At 35.6% G+C, this 18,594-nt stretch overlaps 2 protein-coding genes and 1 long non-coding RNA gene across 3 annotated transcripts; 2 read left to right on the top strand and 1 right to left on the bottom strand.

Annotated features, from left to right (window-relative positions):
- Nucleotides 1–1,286: 1,286 nt before the first annotated feature.
- Nucleotides 1,287–4,421, top strand: LOC133332437 (uncharacterized). Its single transcript, XR_009754424.1, has 2 exons — nucleotides 1,287–1,714; nucleotides 4,305–4,421. It is a non-coding gene; the product is annotated as an uncharacterized LOC133332437 (long non-coding RNA).
- A 1,589-nt stretch (nucleotides 4,422–6,010) lies between these two features.
- On the top strand, nucleotides 6,011–8,827 carry LOC133332405 (nucleolysin TIAR). The gene is made up of 4 exons (XM_061540811.1): nucleotides 6,011–6,241; nucleotides 6,320–7,252; nucleotides 8,463–8,556; nucleotides 8,627–8,827. The coding sequence occupies exons 1-4, from the start codon at nucleotides 6,014–6,016 to the stop codon at nucleotides 8,782–8,784; spliced, it is 1,413 nt and encodes a 470-aa protein (XP_061396795.1). The 5' UTR covers nucleotides 6,011–6,013; the 3' UTR covers nucleotides 8,785–8,827.
- A 4,600-nt stretch (nucleotides 8,828–13,427) lies between these two features.
- On the bottom strand, nucleotides 13,428–15,258 carry LOC133332466 (ferrochelatase, mitochondrial). Its single transcript, XM_061540872.1, has 5 exons — nucleotides 14,798–15,258; nucleotides 14,600–14,701; nucleotides 14,207–14,528; nucleotides 14,008–14,124; nucleotides 13,428–13,626 (listed from the first exon to the last, which is right to left on the bottom strand). The coding sequence occupies exons 1-5, from the start codon at nucleotides 15,256–15,258 to the stop codon at nucleotides 13,429–13,431; spliced, it is 1,200 nt and encodes a 399-aa protein (XP_061396856.1). The 3' UTR covers nucleotide 13,428.
- Between the last annotated feature and the right edge of the window lie 3,336 nt (nucleotides 15,259–18,594).

The following is an 18,594-nucleotide window of genomic DNA, read 5'->3' as shown; positions in this document are numbered from 1 at the left end:
CCACATCAATAATTATTTTCTTAAACATTTGTTGTACAACTAGTCGACACACTAATTACCCCTTTTGGGGAATTTAACTTTAACGCCGTCAAATTAGTGAATCATCTTTGAAATTGGTTGCCTTCATTCTGCTTTAGAGTCTAAACGCAACCAGAGAGTCACGAGTCAGCGTCATACTTTTTCGCCGGCGTGAAAACCAAACGAAAGAGTTGTTATACAAAATGCCGTATTTTTTGTTTCCTCGACCATTTTTTTTCATTTTATTATTAATTCTTTAAAAAACGTCCAAAATCTTTGAAAATATTTGTTTTTTTTTTTGTAACAGCACTGCCATATGTTTTGATATAAATTCTGATTGAAATTTGGTAGCACTGCTGATTTTTACCTAAAATATGGCAACTCAATTGAGAGCAAGAGAGAAAATTTGAGTATGACTCTGAGCAAAAATGAATTAAATCTATTCTAGCGTCAAACCGCTAGATGCGAACGTCAGCCGTCGCGATTTCCCGTTGCCTATAAGAAACACACGGCAAACGACTGTCGCTGACTCGAGACTCTATGGTTGCGTTTAGACTCTTATACCGTGGCTCTGGCATCTTTGCAGGTAAAAGCAAAAGCGACGCGATTTTAAACAATTGCTTTTTGAGAAAGAAATCTAAGAAAAAGTTGAAGAGAAACTTGTGATAATCGTTGCTGGCTGTGAACGCCAAAGAATTTGTTAATATTTGTGTAATTATTAAAAGAAACGGCGTCCTTAGCCACGTCAGTTCGCCATCGAATAAAATTCGTTTCGATGTAATTTTTTTCTTCATCAGACCCTTTTGTTCCGCTCCAAGACAGACGTGTCGTAAGTTTGGCAAAGACAAAAAAAAAAACAATCTAAAAGTAGTGAATTTATGTTACTGATTCATAAACTGCGAAAACAAATATGGATATAGATGATATATTATTGTTAATAGCAAAAGTCTTATGGAAATATTTTAAGTGAAATTACAAGTGCTGGAGAAAATTATGAATGGATTTAATGGATCCGAGAAAAGACACCACTTTGTTTGTTGTAATGACAAGGGTTGCCAAAGTGCAGTGCAATTGTTCGATTCTGGAAAGAATTATTGTGTGCTGAAATAAACAACAACAAGAACGATGTCATCGACGACGACGGCGGCAATTGCATGGTGGGACAAAGCAAATGCCATACGAACTGCGATATTTTTTATATTTTCCTTTGTTCAGGTTTCTTATATGTTGGTAACGTCGTTGTCTCCACTTTGGCAGTCCTCAAAAAAGTGGAAAAAGAACGAAAATTTGCATTAAATGCAACCCTACAATGGCCGGTTTTGCATTTTCCCTTTGGCTTAATTCTTAGTTTTCTTTAGCCTCTTCTTCTCACATGTTCATTCGTCATGTTTGCTGCAATAGTTTATATTAATTTGCCATGTGTTAGAAGAGTGCAAATATAGAGTACCGGTTTTCTCGTTATTTTTGCAACTCTTCTATCAGCCATCTTCGTCGTTGTCTTTCAAGAGTTTTTTTTTTGTCAAACGGAGAGACGACGACCAGTCATTTGTAGTGGAGTGAATTTTTGTTCTTGTGTGTTTTATATATTTTCGCTTTTAATAAATAGTTTTCAACTGCAAAATATCATTTTTGTACAAATTTCATTTCGGAATATGCAATGGACGTGCTGTTTGACATTTATAGAAGCAATATTTATGTAAGTAACAAATAAAAAAATGAAAAAATAAAAACCAATGAAAGAAAGAGTAGTGAGCAGTCGTCACACACAAAAACCCATACAAAACCAAAACGAACTAACCAACCAAACGAAGAAGAAGAATCAAGCAAAGAAAATGAACCAAACTGCTACTGAACAGTGGACGACGTTTTCCAGAGGCGCGTTTAAACATTTCCTTTATTTGCTTGTGTCATTTACAACAATGCTGTGTTGTGTTCGTACGAGTGCGCGCGTGTGTGTGTGAGTGTTTGCATGAAGCGCCAACTATAGAAAAGAAAAAAGACAACGAAAAACTTAACAAACAAAGAAAAGAAAATGAAAACCCAAAAATTGTAAATATTAATCTGCTGTCTGTGGTACAATGGATGGTTGGATGGATGGTCATATTATTCCACCTCCCGACCAAATGACAAAATAATGTTTTAATTACTTCTCCAGAGCGATGATGAATACTTGCATATATTTTCTTTTTTTTTGGTTTGGTGTGCATGTGTTGTATGGATTGAAGTGTGCGTGCGTGTGTTTGTGTGCCTGACTGCCTCCCTGCTTGCGAGTTGTGTTTGCGGATTTGTAAGACACAGCCAGCGTTTTAGCTGACTGACCCCTTTTTCGAATAGCAGCCGTAGCAGCATTAGCAAGCGTTGGTTAGTTTCAGAAGTTTTAAATTCTATACGTATCACTTTTGCTTTTTTGTTGTTGTTTCCTTATTCCAAGTTCATGACCTTATATATTTCACATTGGAAAAATTATGGCCTTGATAGAATGGATCCGTCGTTGGTTAGTTGCATTGATGGCAATGGTGGACATGGTGTTGTGGGGAGGTTTGAGCTTGAATTACTCTGTTTTATTTAGGTGGCACAGTTTTTGTTTCTTTGTTGTTTTTTTCTAACAATGACTACTTCAATGATGTGTAGAAAGAATTATCATCTTTTTGATGACATCCATCTTAAATCAATAGTTGTTGATTGTTTTTGTTGTTGTTGTAATGAAAAGAAAACTTATTTGATTTGATTTTGATAAAATGTATTCTTAATAACAATGTGTGATATTATCATCTCAGTTCAGAGAATATAAAGAGTTTTCCATTAGGTACTTGTAGGCTTGTGATAAATTACTCTTCAGAAAATAATGTGTAACCTCAATAAGGCGGAATTAGGGGGAGTTGGAAATCAACATGTAAATCCACACACCTCATCATCGTCTTCTCAGAAATTCTTTTATTGATTTGTATGTCACAAATTTCATGACAATGTCATTGTTCTTGGAAAAGATGCCGTTTTGTTGTTTCCTAACCTAAGATCAGTGATTTTTGAACCCAAATAGAAGAGGAGGAGAAAAAGACAGGCGTTTACACCAAGGAACTAGTAATTTACAACTCATATAAACTCTGTAGCGTTTTTCAGCCAGAAATCCTGGCAATCACAAAAGCTTACTGCCAACAACATAGGACCGGTGACTATATATGTCGATAGCATATTGAATTATGTTTGGGTACCAAGACACCGTGACATCATGGGTAATGAAAGAGCAGACGAATTAGCTAGACGAGAATCTCAATCTACAGATTTAGCAATTGATGGTTCAATCAAATCACCAATATGTCATCTTCATCGGGACTTTGAGGTGTTCTTCTACGAAAGAGCCTATGAACTTTGGCACAACGAACCTAGTTGCAATGTGTCAAGATCTATTTAGCCGACTCTGTCTAACAAAAGTGCACACACTCACTGTTGAACCTGAGCAAAATAAGAGTAATGACAGGTATCATTACTGGCAATGGCCAGGCATTTACCAGTAAATGGGACCATGATGCTACTGATTACTGTAGACTCTGCGTTGACGAGGAGGAGACGGAGACAATTGAGCATTTCCTGTGTCGCTGTCCAGTCCTGGCCCATTGAGGGATATGTACAACCTCCCATTGGCTACTTTATTGGCAAAATCCGTATAAGCTACTGCGAGATAGTCAAAAACAGATGAAAAACAGATCCTGGATGTAGAATTTCAAAAAATCATCTTACCATTCTCTCGCCGTTAAACTTCTTCGCTGTTGTCTCATAGTAAGAGGGAGATTAAAATCGTTATAGGGATTATAACAAGTCACATATACTCTGTAAGTGTCCATCGCTAATTGACAGAAGACATCGACTGTTTTTTAAATACGATATTGATAATTTAGCATTCTTCTCTGGAATAGATCCCAAGCAGATCCATAGCTTTGTTAATACTCTGACATGGCTAAAATAAATAGTTTTTCTACACTGTTTTTAAATTTCGTCTATCTCCGTCAATATTTTATTTGATTATTTGTGATCCAGTTCGTTAAACTTTAAGAAGAAGAGTAGCCTTGACGTTTGAGTTGTGATGGGACCTCATCGATTATTTATTTATCGAGGTCGATAAGATCCATCTCGATTTCATCATCGAGGGGGTTGGGCAGATTTCCAACAATTTATTTCATTTCGATATTATTAACATTTCTTTATTGATTTCTTCGACACTTCTTATAAGACAATTTTCATAGATAAAATTTACTAAATACTTGTTTTCTTTTTATTTTTATTTTCAGTAAACCTCCATAAAGTCCAAAAGAGCCTGACACAGATATATAGCAAACATATTTGCAAATAACAACAACAAAAATCATATATTTACTATTTAATGAAATACTAAAACAATTATTTTGTAAGTAAATTTTTATCAAGGCAAAAACAAAAAAAAAAAAAAAAAAATCCAACAGCAACGCGTGATTAACTTCGATAAAAAGAAACAATTTCTTTAAAAGAAGTACTAATTCCAAACAAACATAATTAATTAAACAAAATAATAGTTACCAAAACCTTCTTTTTCTCCAAGAGAAATATATAACAACTTAATAGAATAGCTGTTAAAGTTTTCAAAAAAAGAGACCCATTCAGAGCATAAATGTTAATGTAAACTTCAAACACTCCATAGAGCTGTAGTTGAAAAATTAAAAAAAAAGGAAAATAAATCTTTAAAAGGTGAAGAAAAAATATCTAACACTACTACTACTCTACCAATCTAGGCATCTAGAAATCGGATAAAACAAAAGATCGACACAACAGCTGCTGTGACATCCCGAGTTTGATGTGGTGATAATAGAAACCAAAACAAGGACAAACTTATTGCCGAGTACTACCGCCCCCCTCCCACAAACAAGCAAGCATACCCTCCAGATGTATAGTAATAGCAATCATAATCGTCACTGAAAAAAAGAAGACTCGAACGTCGTCTGCAAAGGACAGCAGAACTCAGCCACTATATATTACAAAAACAAACAAAAAACACGAGGTTGTATTACTTGTTTGGGATGCCCGGACTCTATAGTCGTTAAATCTCCAACAAAAACCAAACAAACAAACAAGGATCTAGTATTCAAGTTCATTAGTCGAAAACAAGAGAAAGAAGGAGAAGAAGAAGTAGTCGAAACTTACCAGTATCAATCAACATATTCTCTTTTTTATTATTATATACATGTATATAACACAGTTAGTAACTAAAGATAGTAGATGTTCGTCGTCTGTGCGTGTCGCCTATGTGTGTGCGAAAAGAAGTATATCATTCAAATCAATAACAAAATAGGAGCAATATCAACAAAAATCATTATTTATTGATTTATACATTCTCTACTATATATACATACATATATATGATATATAATAATTTTTTACAACAACTTCGTAATTTATTGTGAACTGAAAAGTTGTGTGGAAAGAATCGTAGCCGTAAAATCACCTGTTAATAACAAAACTACTTTATCCATTAGCTCCTAAAAAGGCAAACAACAAAACAAAGGCTGCTGTCCCTCTAGGAAACAACCAACAACAAATCAACCACAAAATAGGAAAAAATTAATATTAAAAAATAATAATCAATACACAACTACTACAACAACAAAACAGAAAAGCTCAGGGGAATTCAACAAAATCTAAGAAGTTGTAACATCATTTTTTAGGATAACAAAACTAAAAAAAAAACAAAAGGATAATCTAGCATAAGTAGATCTACGACCAGTTTGCCAACAAAATAGAAAAAACAAAATATTAGTAAAAGGAACAAACTCCTCAACGACGTGAAGCCGAAGCAACGCCAGAGAAGGAGATCACATTAGATAGAAATCTCATCATCAAATTTTAAGTCATTCATCCATCCATCCATCAACATACACACACTCCCACGCCACCATAATCCACTTTACTGAGGCCAATAGTCGCTAAAAAAACAAAACCCTCCCCCTGAACATCTGCCGTAGCCATAATGGACGAATCACAACCGAAAACGTTGTATGTAGGAAATTTGGATGCCAGCGTGTCGGAGGATTTATTAATTGCCCTATTTAGTCAAATGGGTACAGTGAAAAGTTGTAAAATTATACGAGAACCCGGTAATGATCCCTATGCATTCATTGAATATACCACATACCAAGCAGCCACAACAGCCTTAACAGCCATGAATAAGCGTCTCTTTCTTGACAAGGAAATAAAGGTTAGTAGTGTGTACAACAACAACAACCTTAGATATTTTTTAATAAAAGAATGTTTTTTTTCAATCTATTTTCTTTAGGTTAATTGGGCCACAAGTCCCGGCAATCAGCCCAAAACAGACATTAGCTCACATCATCATATCTTTGTTGGCGATCTAAGTCCTGAAATCGAAACTGAAACCTTGCGTGAAGCATTTGCTCCATTCGGAGAGATCTCTAACTGCCGCATTGTACGTGATCCCCAAACAATGAAATCCAGAGGCTATGCATTTGTCTCGTTCGTAAAGAAAGCCGAAGCCGAGAATGCAATACAAGCCATGAATGGCCAGTGGATCGGTTCACGATCGATACGTACCAATTGGTCGACACGAAAGCTGGCCCCACCGCGAGAGAACAGTAAAGCTAATACCGGCGGTGGAGGTGGTGGCGGTAATCTCAAATCGAACACCCGTCAAACCTTCGAAGAAGTCTACAATCAATCCAGTCCAATGAATACGACAGTCTATTGCGGTGGTTTCCCACCGAACGTGATTACCGACGATCTGATGCACAAACATTTCATGCAATTCGGTCAGATACAAGATGTACGTGTATTCAAGGACAAAGGCTTTGCGTTCATTAAATTTCTATCGAAAGAATCGGCAGCCAGAGCCATAGAACATACACACAATTCCGAGGTGCACGGCAGCAATGTGAAATGTTTCTGGGGCAAAGAGAATGGTGGTATTAATCCTGCTGTAGTTAATGATAATCCTATGAATAATATGGCCGCTGTATCAGCGGGAGCCGCAGCAGCTGCGGTAGCAGCAGGAGCTATGATGGGACCGGCTGGTATGCCAACAACACCACAGCAAGCAGCGGCTGCGGCAGCAGCAGCAAACGCTGCGGCAGCGGCTGGGGGTGCGATACCCGGGCAAATGATGACACAACAACAATTGGCAGCGGCTGCTGCAGCAGTTCAATATCCATATGCAGCGGCATATCAACAAATGGGCTATTGGTATCCACCAGCTGTAAGTAGTGAAGCTAATCATTAGTCTATAATTTAAGTTTGTATTTGGAACCTATGTGTTGGGAGGGTTTAACATCTTTGGTCCTATTTGGTCTCTGACTACAAAACATTGAACTACAACTGCCTAGATCTTTTCTAGAAGTCGGTAATCAATTCCACTAAAATTCAATTTATAAATAAGGAATCCAATCCTCGTAAGAATCCTGCATTGATTTTAATATTTTATTTTTCCAAAAAAAGGTTAACCAGTTCGTTATGAAATTATGTACCTCACTCAGACTCCGTTGGTAGTCTATCAATCAGATTCTGCCTAGTTATATTCTCCAGTATAATGTATTATAGATCTGAGTAACATTTCTTGTCGAGTAACCCCGTGTTGAAACCATATTTTAATTGTGTTCGCAATATTTTAATTGAGCTTTGCAAAATTTGCGCAAACATTTCAAATACTTATAGGAATACATTTAGGAATAGCTCCCAATTAACCGTACCGCCAAATTGTCGAAATTTTAAGGTCATTTTTCAACTGAAGCTAAAATCTTCTCGTAGAAAATGTTTTGATGTGGGCCCATGATTTTAATCTAATTTTCCAAATTGGTTCGGTTCAGATTTAAATATTGCTTCCATATAAAGTTTCGTTCGATTTTAAGTAAATGGTGCACCAAATTCCCAAAATTGGTCCGATTGAGACAAAGTTTTGTACAGAGTACTTAATTAGGTCTAGATTGTTATATGCCAAGTTTTGTTGAAATCGGTTCAGATTTAGATATAGCTCTCATATATAGTTTTCCAAACTCCCTCCCAATATTGGTCCGATTGAGACATAATTTTGCATAGTGTACTGAATTAAGTACAGATAATAAACCTCCTTGTGGAACATGTCATGTTCTCACGTCTTTTTTTGATTTGGTGTCTTTCAAAAAAACTTGTCATTAAGTCCTTCCAGAAATATTTGGAACTATCTCATATTTAAAAATAAGTTCGAAATTGTTTCAAATTTTTACTGGTGAATCAAATTTTTAAAGACGCTAGTTTAATTTTCCAAACGATGTGACTGTAGTGGTTTCACATTTATCAAGGAGAACGTAGTCCACGTCCTATTTTATGGTTTTTTTAAGGTCCTAATTGGATTTGGTTTGTCGCAAAAAATTGCCAGAAATGTTTCGAACTAATGCCATATGATTTTTAATGCGATTTGTTTTGTTTTTCAGGGTTATCCGGCAGCGCAAATGCAAACACAATATATGCAACAAGGCTATTATCCTTATGCCTATGCCGCAAGTACGCAACAGGCGGGAGGCATGGGTAAGTAAATTTGGTTAAAAAAACCTTAACATATTTCTCATCCACTGTGTGTATGTAAATTTTGTTACAGCCACCGGTTATAGAATGGTTCAACCAAATGTTGCCTGGGGTGTACCCGGAACAGTGGTTCCCGGTGTGACAGCGGCAGCAGCCACAGCAGCAGCAAATGGTTCACTGGGACCACAGATGATGTATAGTGCTGCATTGCCACAATATCAAACCCAATGAAGCTTTTAAACTGGCATGTTTTTTAAACAACAACTGCAACAACTTTGTTAAGTTCCAAACAACAACAACAGCAACAGAAAACAAGAAGACAACGCGCGATATATATTTAATAAGGAAGGAGTGCTGCACTCACTCTCACACACACCAACACACTGATGTACATTTGTTTGTTTGTGTGTGATGATAGTGATGGTGGTGAGGGTTGCAACAAATGATGATACTGCAGCTGCTGCTAATGAATTAACGTGATGTATAACTCTAATTATTAAGGATAAGATAGCGAACAACACAGCGAGAGAGATAGCGAAAGGCGAGAGAACAATTCATTTCAAGTTTTTGGTAGCAGTCCCAAACAAAATTTTCTATCCACACACTCTTTGGAACAACATGCAAACTGCTGTATACAACCGCCACTCCTCCCACCCCCCAACACTTCCTTCCGCCACATCTATACACTCACACACACACACCTGACCAGCAGCAGCATACGCATAAAATAATTGACATCTTCATGAATCTAAACTATTCCATTTGTATGTGAATGAGAGTGTGTGTGTGCTTGTAATGATCAACTCTAAAACCCAACAATCAATATATATATTTCTTATATATATAGTAAAATATGTGTGTGTGTGAGTAGTGAGTGCAAATATCACATACACACACGAAAAAAAATCTCTCGCTATATTCCTTGATTGTTTGCGAATAATACATGACAATATATGATTAAAAGACACAAACAACAACACATGTCACTCACTACCACTACCATACAAACACCACCTGCATATTTAATCACCCGTCCGCCACCGTCGCAGTAATCACATTTAACTCCATTTCAACATATTCCACTGTCTGTCATTTAACTCCAAATAGTCTTAAAAGGAGAGTCGAAAGAAAGAAAGAAAAAAATTGATAAGTAAAAATCTATTTCGTGTCAGAAGCAAAATAGATAATTTTGAGAAGACAACTCGACAAAAAAAAAAAAAAAGCCGACAACAACTGTTGGTGGGAACCTGTCGAAAGCTTATACTACCTTCAACTGCTCTCAGCCCATAAACCTTCAACTCCTCCTTCACACACCAACACACACATACACTCTCCATCATCCTACTAACGTAGAAATGTTGTCGTATATCTTGTAATATTCGCTTACAATCTCAAAACATAAAAAACCATAGAAGTTAGGTCGTTGTTAATTAAATTATATTTAAAATAAAACAAGAATAATTATAATAAAAAAACAAAAAAACAAAACAAATTGGAAAAAAAAATAATAATAAATAAAATAACTTTATTATAAAAAAACAAAGAAACTCAACAAACAAACCATAAATCATTAAGTGATTGACAGCAATGATGATGATGAGAAGGAAAAGAGTTAAATAAGAAATATATCCTATCACTTCGTCCTTTTTTGCCCCTGCCCTCGAAAGAAAAACAAACAAAGAAACAAATTGTCGTTATCGTCTCATTTCTTCTTTGCTTAGCAAATGGAAAATGAATATGTGAAAAGCAAAACAAAAGAAAAACCAAGAATACAATTTATTATTAACTAAACAAAAAAAAACATAAATTATTTTTTCTACAACAAAAAAACAAATCATATTTATGTATCAAAAAAAAAAATAAAATAAACAAAGCAACATTTGTGTGAGGCAACCAAAACACCAAGAATTCAATACGATTAACAAGATATGGCTAAAAACCATAGACGAAAATCTATTCTAACATTAAGAAACAACTCCAGAAAACCAGAAAAAAACCCAACAACCCCCAAACCAACCAACAAAGCGTTGGTTGTTGTTGGTATTTTGCCGAAAGCAAAAACAAAATGACTGGGATTTTAATCTCTTAAAAAATCCAAAAAAAAAAATCTATAATAATAATACAAAACGTATATAAATTTATTGTTGAAATAATGATGATAATTTATTTTATTAAAACAAAAAAAAAAAAAGTATATATATATATAAAACTTAGGATGAAGTTAGAAAGAAGATGAAGAAGAAAACAAACGATGACAAACAAACAAAAACAAATCGAAGCAAAAGCTCTCACTGATCCATAAAACAAACAACCAATCTTTATATTTAATAAACGCCATTTTTAGCGTTAAAAATATGAAAATAAAAAACTGAAATAGAAAACTAATTAAAAAAACAACAACAACAAAACGAAAAAATGAATGCGTTTTATGTATAAAAAAAGAACAAACAATAAAATAAAAAAATCAACTGAAACGTATTTATTTATTAATCTATAACATTAGAGTTTCTTTTTTATTTTGCATGGAAAATATGTATGTAACAAGATCAGAACATAATAGATAGACTGCTGCTACAGCACAATATTTTCTATTCGTTCCCACGGCGACAGTTGTATTAATAAAGTATCTATGATACGAAACGATATGGTTTGAACCTGGTCAGAAATGGATGTCAGCTCAGCGACAGCTATCTATCATCAATCGATTATGTGTACCATCCTAGCGTTCATACACCATTTTGTCAAGGACCAAAAAAAATTATTAGTCAACAAACTTTCAGTCTTCCGATCAATGTACTTTCCTATAAAACCAACAGGGTCAAAAATTGATGACATCTTCGTCCATAGGACGAATATGGAAATATCCGCAAACGAAGTCAATGGTCAACTAATGGTATCAACGCGCAGCATGTCCAGTAGACTGGAATCAAATGTGGAACTTGAAAACTACAGCTTTGGGGTATTCATAGATTTTATATACCACGATAGAGCCATTAACAAAATAAATGAGATCAGTTTTGAGATTCGGAGAAGGATATTGTTGATTGAAATACTACTATTTTACCATAGTAAGCAATTTATTTCAAGACACTGAAACTACCCGCGTTGTTGTATGGATCACAAAGGTATATAAAAGTGAGCCTACCGATGGCTCACGCAGAAGGTGAAGGCCACGAATTAGATGGAAAGATGAAGTTGGGTTACCTTTATGTAGGGGCTACCCAAAAAAATTTACCGATTTTGATAATTTTTAAGGTGGAGATTTGTTACCCAATAAAAACAAATTCGGCTGAAAACGTGCTAAAAGCCCCACAATACCTTTATGTGGAGGCCACCCGAAAAAAAATCGACCATTATAATTTTTAGCAGGAAGATTTTGCAACCAATTATAACCAAACATTCGAAATCACATTCAATTCGATCGAAAAACTCAAGATCCGCATATTGTGGGGATAACGTTTTATGGTCGCCACCCCCATAAAGTGGATCAATATTGATAATTTTTCGTAGAGAGCTTTCGTTGAGAGTTCCAAATATCGAATTACAACTATTTCCGTTAAGAAACGTGCACAAACTCTCCAAAATCCAAAAATGGGGGGGGGGGGGGTACATTTGTATGGGTGATCCCCAAAAAATGAACGTATTTTGATAATTTTTAGTGTCGAGATTTGGTAGCCAAAAAGAATACAAAGTGCCGAATGACAGGGAATTCGGTTGAAAAATGCCCTCAAAATCCCCAAAGTACCGATTACATAGGGGATACACGAAAAAATTTGAAAGTTGACAAATATTGATAATTTTTGGCAGGAAAATTCGGCAACCAATTATAACCAATCAGTCAATTTGATCGAAAAACTTGTCCGAGATCCGCATATTTTGGGGGACAAACGTTATATGGGGGCTACCCCAAAAAGTGGATCAATATTGATCATTTTTCTTAGAGAGCTTTTGTATCAATTGAAAATTCAAAATACCGAATTACAACCATTTCGGTTAAAAATATGCCCAAACTCTCCGAAATCCGAAAATTTGTGGTAACCTTTATTGGGGGATACGCGAAAAAATAAACGGATTTTGATATTTAGTGTGGAGAATTGTTACCCAATAAGGAACCAATGTGCCGAATTACAATGAATTCGGTTGAAAAATGACCAAAAATTGGGGGTACTATTATATGGGGGATACACGAAACAACAACAAATTTGAAAATTGACCAATGTTGATAATTTTTTTGCAGGAAGATTTGGCACCCAACTTATAACCAATCATTAAAAATTACAGTCAATTCGATCGAAAAACTTGTCCGAGATCGAGATAAAAACACTAACAATACCGCAAAACTCACGGCGAGAATTCGAATGTTTTCAATTTATCGCGAATAATAAAGTTACAATGAATGAACAAGCATTTTCAATCTCTCGCGAATGTTCGCTTCCGCTAGGTGAGGACTATGCTTATGGACCATTATCGAACTTGTCGTACTTGCAGACAAACGTATACTCTATGCTAAATTTTGGCAATCTATTTAAATCCATTTGGAGGCTAAGAGTGATTGCGCAACAGTCAGACGGACATGTCTAAATCGTCATAGAAAGAGTTCTGCAGGATGATGGTATATTTCCGCAATTATTTAAACACTACCATATCGTATTTTTATAAATTGTTCAAATTGTTGCTTCTAAAACATATCACAGTCGAACGTGATTATTTCACAATTTTCCCGAACCTTTTGTGGAATAAAAACATAATTATTATTTTCCGTGATATATTTCATATGGGGTTTATTGTGTTTTCTCTGCTTCAAAACACATTCACAGTAACGGCGTGATAACTTATATTTAAAAATAATAAAGAATGTCTTTCAAAGTGGTTGGTTTAACGTGAACAAATATTCTTATACCAATTCTTGCTTTCACGGCAACGAGGATTAACACACATGGGGCAGCGCATAAGGAATTTCGGATTTACCTTATCACCGTTCTTCAGGTGATCAGCCACAATGGTACTTAAGGCTTTGATAAACAACGGATGATCGTTCGGTGTGGCGGCACGGCGTATTTCTTCAACTCCAACCTAGAAAAATGGGAATTCAAAGAAATCGATTAGTAAGGACTGCCAATGATCTCTATGAGGAAAATGCAAACAAAATTAATTGACCAAAAACCTAAAGGTAATAAACAGAGCAAGTTGAACTCTTAGCCTTGTTAGGAATGACGATTTTTGCTACAACTGTATTTTCTGACAGCAATCAAATTTTTAATTATTTTAGAAGGTTAGCACCAACTAAAACATAATAAAGATTTAATTCTAGTCGATTGAGCAGAAACGTAAAAGTTATGAAACGGATTAATTGAGTTCTTAGCAATATTATCCTTGTTAGGACAGTAAAGTAAATCATCCAAGGCCCAAACCTTTCTAGAGAATTGTTAGAATTTGTATTTTGGTTTTACTCACCTCCTTGGCCAATTCATCACAATATTCAATATCCAGTTCATGCAGCGTTTCAATGTGTTCATTAACAAATGCAATTGGAACCAAAATGAAATTTTTCAGTCCTTGTTTTACATAACCCTAAATTGTGATAAAATCAACAACACAACAACAATAATAAAAAATACAAATTAAATTATTTCCATAAATATATGTCTCTCACCTTAATGGCATCATCTGTAGCTGGTGCCAACCATGGCAGTGGTCCCACTTTGGATTGCCATGCCAAACTATAGGGATTGCAATATCCCAGCTCTTGCATGACCATTTGTACGGAAGCACCAATTTCAGCTGGATAAGGATCGCCACGATTTACTGCCTTTAAGGGCAATGAATGGGCTGTGAACAATATAACCACATTTTTTCGTTTAGTTTCACAGAACTTATCCAATTCTTCGCGTATACGATCTGCAAATGTTTTCACCAGCAAAGGATTGCTGCCCCAACGGTCTATGACACTCCACTTAATGTTTGAGGGCAGGTTGCTGGAAAATAAAAAAAAAAAAAACAGTTATTAAAAAAACCCAATTTATTAGAGAAAACTCAAATTACTTACTTGTTTTTATAATATTGATAAATGGAATTAAAACTGGAACCGGATGTGGCACAGCTATACTGTGGATATTGTGAAAATAAGACCAAACGTTCTGGACCATCCCTTAAAAAAATAAAAATTATATTACATATTACGTTTATACTGTGTATGGCTGCCATGCATTGTGAAATTAAAATTTTCTTTCCAGTTCCTACATACTTCTCTATCTGTTGCAGTGTATTCTCCGTCAATGGATTGACGTAACGAAATCCAACGTAATGTTTATGTGGTGCCGTTTCCGGTGATATGCGATCCAATTCCTTGCACATTAATTCTCCCTGCAATTCGGTCCATTTCAATATCGGTGAACCGCCACCAATTTCTTTGTATTTCTTTTGTACTTCCGGTGTACGTCGCTGTGCAATCCATGGTCCCAATTTACTCTGTACCGGCAATTGGATCATATCACGATCGGTCATGATACGCAACAGATAATCATGAACCTGATCAGTGGTCTGAGGACCACCCATATTCAACATTAGCACAGCTGTCTTGGGTTTTACATCATTTCTAGCGATCGTACTGAAGTTGACCCACTTTGTGAAAGTCTTTGAAAGACCTTTGGACAATAACAAGAAGAGGGGAGCATTATTTAAATGAGGCATATTCGGTGTGCCCATTTAGGCATTACATTGCAATTTTACTTACCGGCAAATTGTTTTCCTTCTCTAGCCAATAACATTTTTTCTAATGAGTGCACAGTTGCTCGCTACGAAATCCCAAATACTAAATTAAAAACGTTCCCGGTGCAACCAGAGAGAGAGAGAATATCTGATAAAGAGGGAAACAAAGCGAACAGACAAATATTTACGAATGAGATGTGATGAACGTCGCATGAGAGAACCAATGGTTTTCCTAAACAGCTGATTTTCACACAAAAAGCAACATCAAAGGCGAGGTATAGTGAAAAGGCATCGCCGTTGCCTATAAGAGGGAAAAATTGTTATCGGAGGGCAACTGCGTCGCTTCATTGTTTTTTTTTTTTTTAATATTATCAGAAATATGTGTAAATGGCGCGAAATAGCTCTTGCAAATATATGTGTCGTGGTAAATTTTAGGCTGGAAGACATTGGGAATCCCTAAAAATTCTGAATAATGTGTGGTACCGTTTAACTTTAGTCTTTCCTACTTAGCTGGCTTGTGGAAGAACATTTGTTCCATAAGCCAAGCTTAAAAAAAAATATTTCCAGGTTTCGAAATGTTTTCTTCCACTTGATCTTTCCATCTAATTCGTGGCCTTACCCCTTCTGCGTGAGTCATCAGTTCGCTCGCTTTTATATGCCTTTTGTCCTGGGGCATCTTCATCCATTTGCACAACATAACCTAGCCATTGTAGTCGCTGCAGTTCGATAAGTCTGACATTGCCGATGTCCGAGAATAGATGGTACAACTTCATGGTTCATTTGACGGAGATATTCATTGTCAACGCATATCAGCCCACAGATCTTCCGGGAAAATTTTTCTCAAACACTCCAAGGGCTGTCTCATCTGTTTGCGCAAGTTTCCATGCTTCAGATACATATAACAGCGCGGGTAGTATCAGCGTCTTGTAGAGTGTGAGTTTGGTTTGGCGGGATGTGGTCTTGTTTCTAAACTGATGTCATTAGTTTTATTTATGGCCATACCGAGGTACATAAAATATTTAACTACCACGAAGCTGTAGTTTCCAAGTTCCACAGTTGGTCCGAGTCTAGTGGACGTCTTGCGCGTTGATACCATCAGCTTGGTCTTCTCGCCATTTATTGCCATACCTACGTTCACAAATTGGTCAAACTTGGCTGTTACCGCTCGCAATGTTCGACCCATTATATCGATGTCATCGGCGTAGGTGAGTAACAAGTGTTGTATGATGAACAGAATGTCATTTCTGTTCATCTTTGCTTCTCGTATGACCTTTTCCAGCAGAATTGTATAAATATCACTCGACAAACTGTCACCCTGTCTGAATACTCGCTCGGTATTAAAGGGCTTCGATAGGTCATTTCGGACTTTAACTGCGGACTATGTGTCAGTTAAAGTTATCCTCTATAGTCGTTATAATTTTGCAGGAATTCCGAACGCAAACATGGCTTTAAACTCATCTGGATATATAGGGCTGTCGAATGCGGTTTTATAGTCGACGAATAGGTGGAATGTATCGATGTGTTTTTCCAGGATTTGGCGCAGAGTGAAAATCTGGTCAGTTGTGGATTTGCCAGGTCTGAAGCCGCATAGCTTCAGTCGTTCACACATCACGTTGGATAACACATTATATCTTTTCTCCTTTTTTGTACACGGGACACAGAGTGCAGAGTCCAATAACTGAACATGCATTCCTGTAGACAAATTCTACTGATCAGCTGGTGCATGACCAGCATCTGACATTCAGTCTTAAATAGTTTGGCATTATTCTACACTTTTATAAATAAATAATACTGTGAACCGGATCGGTGACAAATGTAAATAATTACATGCAATGGTAACATGCTATTAAATTCCTTTTTAAGTACAAATCTCAGAAGTTAGTCTTAATTTAGATTAGGCGAGTTTACTTGCGGCAAGTCTTTGTTGGAGAGAGGGGCAAGGGGAATAGAAATGGAAAAAAATTGCTCGTACCGACAATTTTCTGGCAATTCGTTTTGTGTATTTCGTATTTGTTGATATTTTATATTTATTTAAATGTGAAAAACTATTGACATCAAATGAAAAAAGAAATATTTTCGAAACCGAATTGCCTTGTATAGACGCATGAAGCATGTTCAAAAGGGAACGATAATAATTGCCGCAAGTAAACTCGCCTAATATAAATCAGGACTTACCTCCATCTCTTAAATTTAAAATAAAAAACGGCATTTTTTATAAATTATAGGTTATTGATCTACGTAGGTAATAACTTTAAAAAATTGTAAAAATTATATATATGGAAAATATTTATAATTTTTATCTTCGATTATGTGTGAAAATACCCTATAAAAATTTGAATATTATTAAAAATTTTACAGCATTTTTATTCAAAAAAAGGTTTACATGTTTTATAAATTATAGCAACTTTTTACATGTTTTGCAACTTTTTACTCGAAAACCGTGCCTCAACCCACAAAACTAGTAAAACATTGAATCAAATTTAAGAGAGCACAAAACAAAATGGCGTTCTTTTTGTAAACTTTTTACTCAAGAAATTTGGCCGAGTAAAAATGGTAAACAGGTAAGTTAAACGGCATATACATTAGACCTTTTTATCGGGTTAACCTGCTGTATGAGGATTTATTTGACGTATACGCCATGATGTATCAAAACGAAAATATTTGTTTTTTCTCGATTATCTGTCAAATGTTTCCTTATAATATTTCACATGGTTGGCAACTTTGCACATCGAATTCAAGTAAAATTAACCACTTTGACAGTTGAGATATCAGCTGCGCTAAATGGACTACCTGTTTATTGTGGCATGATATACGCAAAGGAATTGACATTGAAAACCCACTGGGTTAACGTAATCCGGTTAAATGTAAAGGTACTATTAGTCAAACTGCAAAGACCTTGAGGTCCTTCCTGCGCCACTCTTTCTAAAATAATGCACAAAATAATTTTCATGTTGTCGCAATCTACTATAAGAGATTTCGGGTTGAATTTAAATACCCTTATCAATGAATATATTTCGAAGAGACGCACTTGTTCTAAAACCTCATGTTGAGCAGCGTTGTATGGTGGTAGAGAGGAATGACAAATTAATGAGGCTAAAGCTTTACTGGTGAAACTCTTTCCCTTTCCAGGAAAAATGCTACTTGCAAGAAGATTATAAACTTTTTCTTAGAGATTGGTGAGTTGTTCTTCAAGGAAAACATCTTATTTTTTTCTTCAGAAACCAAAATTGTTACCTTCTCAGAAGGTTTTGCACGAATAATAATATTGGGCCTCTCATTCTTTTCAACTCTATTATATTCTAAACTGCTTTCTACAACAAAATTAAAAAAAAA

Source organism: Musca vetustissima, unplaced genomic scaffold (assembly GCF_032173495.1).
Source record: "Musca vetustissima isolate MV318-11 ecotype Yass unplaced genomic scaffold, APGP_CSIRO_Mvet_v1 utg6459, whole genome shotgun sequence".
NCBI classification, from domain to species: Eukaryota; Metazoa; Arthropoda; class Insecta; order Diptera; family Muscidae; genus Musca; species Musca vetustissima.
This window is presented reverse-complemented; position numbering and strand designations above follow the sequence as displayed.

Excerpts from the sequence above, each read along its gene's own strand:
- LOC133332405 (XM_061540811.1), top strand. The coding sequence starts at position 6,014 with ATGGACGAATCACAACCGAAAACGTTGTATGTAGGAAATTTGGATGCC. Across the intron at positions 7,253-8,462 it reads GCTATTGGTATCCACCAGCT|GGTTATCCGGCAGCGCAAAT; the intron begins GTAAGTAGTGAA and ends TTTGTTTTTCAG. Across the intron at positions 8,557-8,626 it reads GCAACAGGCGGGAGGCATGG|CCACCGGTTATAGAATGGTT; the intron begins GTAAGTAAATTT and ends ATTTTGTTACAG.
- LOC133332466 (XM_061540872.1), bottom strand. The coding sequence starts at position 15,258 with ATGGGCACACCGAATATGCCTCATTTAAATAATGCTCCCCTCTTCTTG. Across the intron at positions 14,529-14,599 it reads TATCAATATTATAAAAACAA|CAACCTGCCCTCAAACATTA; the intron begins GTAAGTAATTTG and ends TTTATTTTCCAG. Across the intron at positions 14,125-14,206 it reads CTACAGATGATGCCATTAAG|GGTTATGTAAAACAAGGACT; the intron begins GTGAGAGACATA and ends ATCACAATTTAG.